The sequence below is a fragment of the Octopus bimaculoides genome, unplaced genomic scaffold, assembly GCF_001194135.2.
Source record: "Octopus bimaculoides isolate UCB-OBI-ISO-001 unplaced genomic scaffold, ASM119413v2 Scaffold_334283, whole genome shotgun sequence".
NCBI lineage: Eukaryota > Metazoa > Mollusca > Cephalopoda > Octopoda > Octopodidae > Octopus > Octopus bimaculoides.
Window position 1 is genome coordinate 3,480 of NW_026305321.1, and position 935 is coordinate 4,414.

At 37.9% G+C, this 935-nt stretch overlaps 1 protein-coding gene across 1 annotated transcript in view; it reads right to left on the reverse strand.

The window, feature by feature from the left end:
* The window catches only part of LOC106883610 (hemocyanin G-type, units Oda to Odg), a gene marked incomplete at both ends in the record, with an annotated part of 1,365 nt that extends 433 nt beyond the window's left edge, over nucleotides 1-932 (reverse strand). Inside the window, one exon of the mRNA XM_014934702.2 lies at nucleotides 104-932. Coding sequence (XP_014790188.2) covers nucleotides 104-932 — 829 coding nt within the window. The remainder of the gene's footprint in view (nucleotides 1-103) is intronic.
* Between the last annotated feature and the right edge of the window lie 3 nt (nucleotides 933-935).

The window sequence follows — 935 nt, forward strand, 5'->3', positions numbered from 1 at the left end:
ATAATAAATTTTATGTTGACAAAAAAAGCCATCGTATGCTTTGCTTGAGATTGGAATAGAAAAGGAAATGGAATAAAAATAGAAAAAAATATATATCTCTTACCTTGTTTTGGAACATAAATAATAGTTGGATGTGGGAAAATTTTAGCATGGATTGATGATCCATTGACAGCTGTGACTTCAGTTTTAACACGGAAATGGCTGTTTTGGTTGAGACCTAACAACTTCAGCTGGTCTGTTATTTCATATCGGAAGACACGGTCAAATTGCCATGGCATTTCGGACTCTCCTCCCAAGACAGAGAAGACACCAGCTTCGTGAGCACAGTTTTCTTCATACTTAGAAGTAGGTACACAAATGTATATGTGTACGTCGGCCGAAGCTTTAACGCCATGAAGTAAGAATCCAGCAAAAATCCTGTCATGAGCCTTTCTCTCTTCAATAAGATGTTCCAACTGAGTAATAGTGAGATCAAAGAAGGTCAAAGTGTCATATTTGTAGTGTAACACATTTTGATAGTCAAAGACGTCATTTGGAGTGCTATGAGTGAGTGTCATCCGATCATGATTTGCAGTAGTGTTACTGAATGGACGCATAGGTACATTAAGTAGAGGCAATGCACAATTAGCTTCATTGTAAGGTAGCTTTCGGTAACGTTGTAATTCTTGCCAAATTGCCCATATCCTATCAACATTACTATGATGAAGGAAAAAGATTGGATCATAAGCTGTAAAATCCAGTGACGACATAGAGTGAGGATCACGACCACCGAGCCACGAGTGGATAGTATTGTGAAGTACTTCAAAGTGGACTTCAAACTCACAGAAATCAGTCTGTTCCAAGACGAAAAGTGTGTGTTCGTAAAGATATTTGTTACCAAATAATTTAGGCTGTGGATCTCGCTTGGTTTCCGAATTTAAGAAAGAAATCTTTCC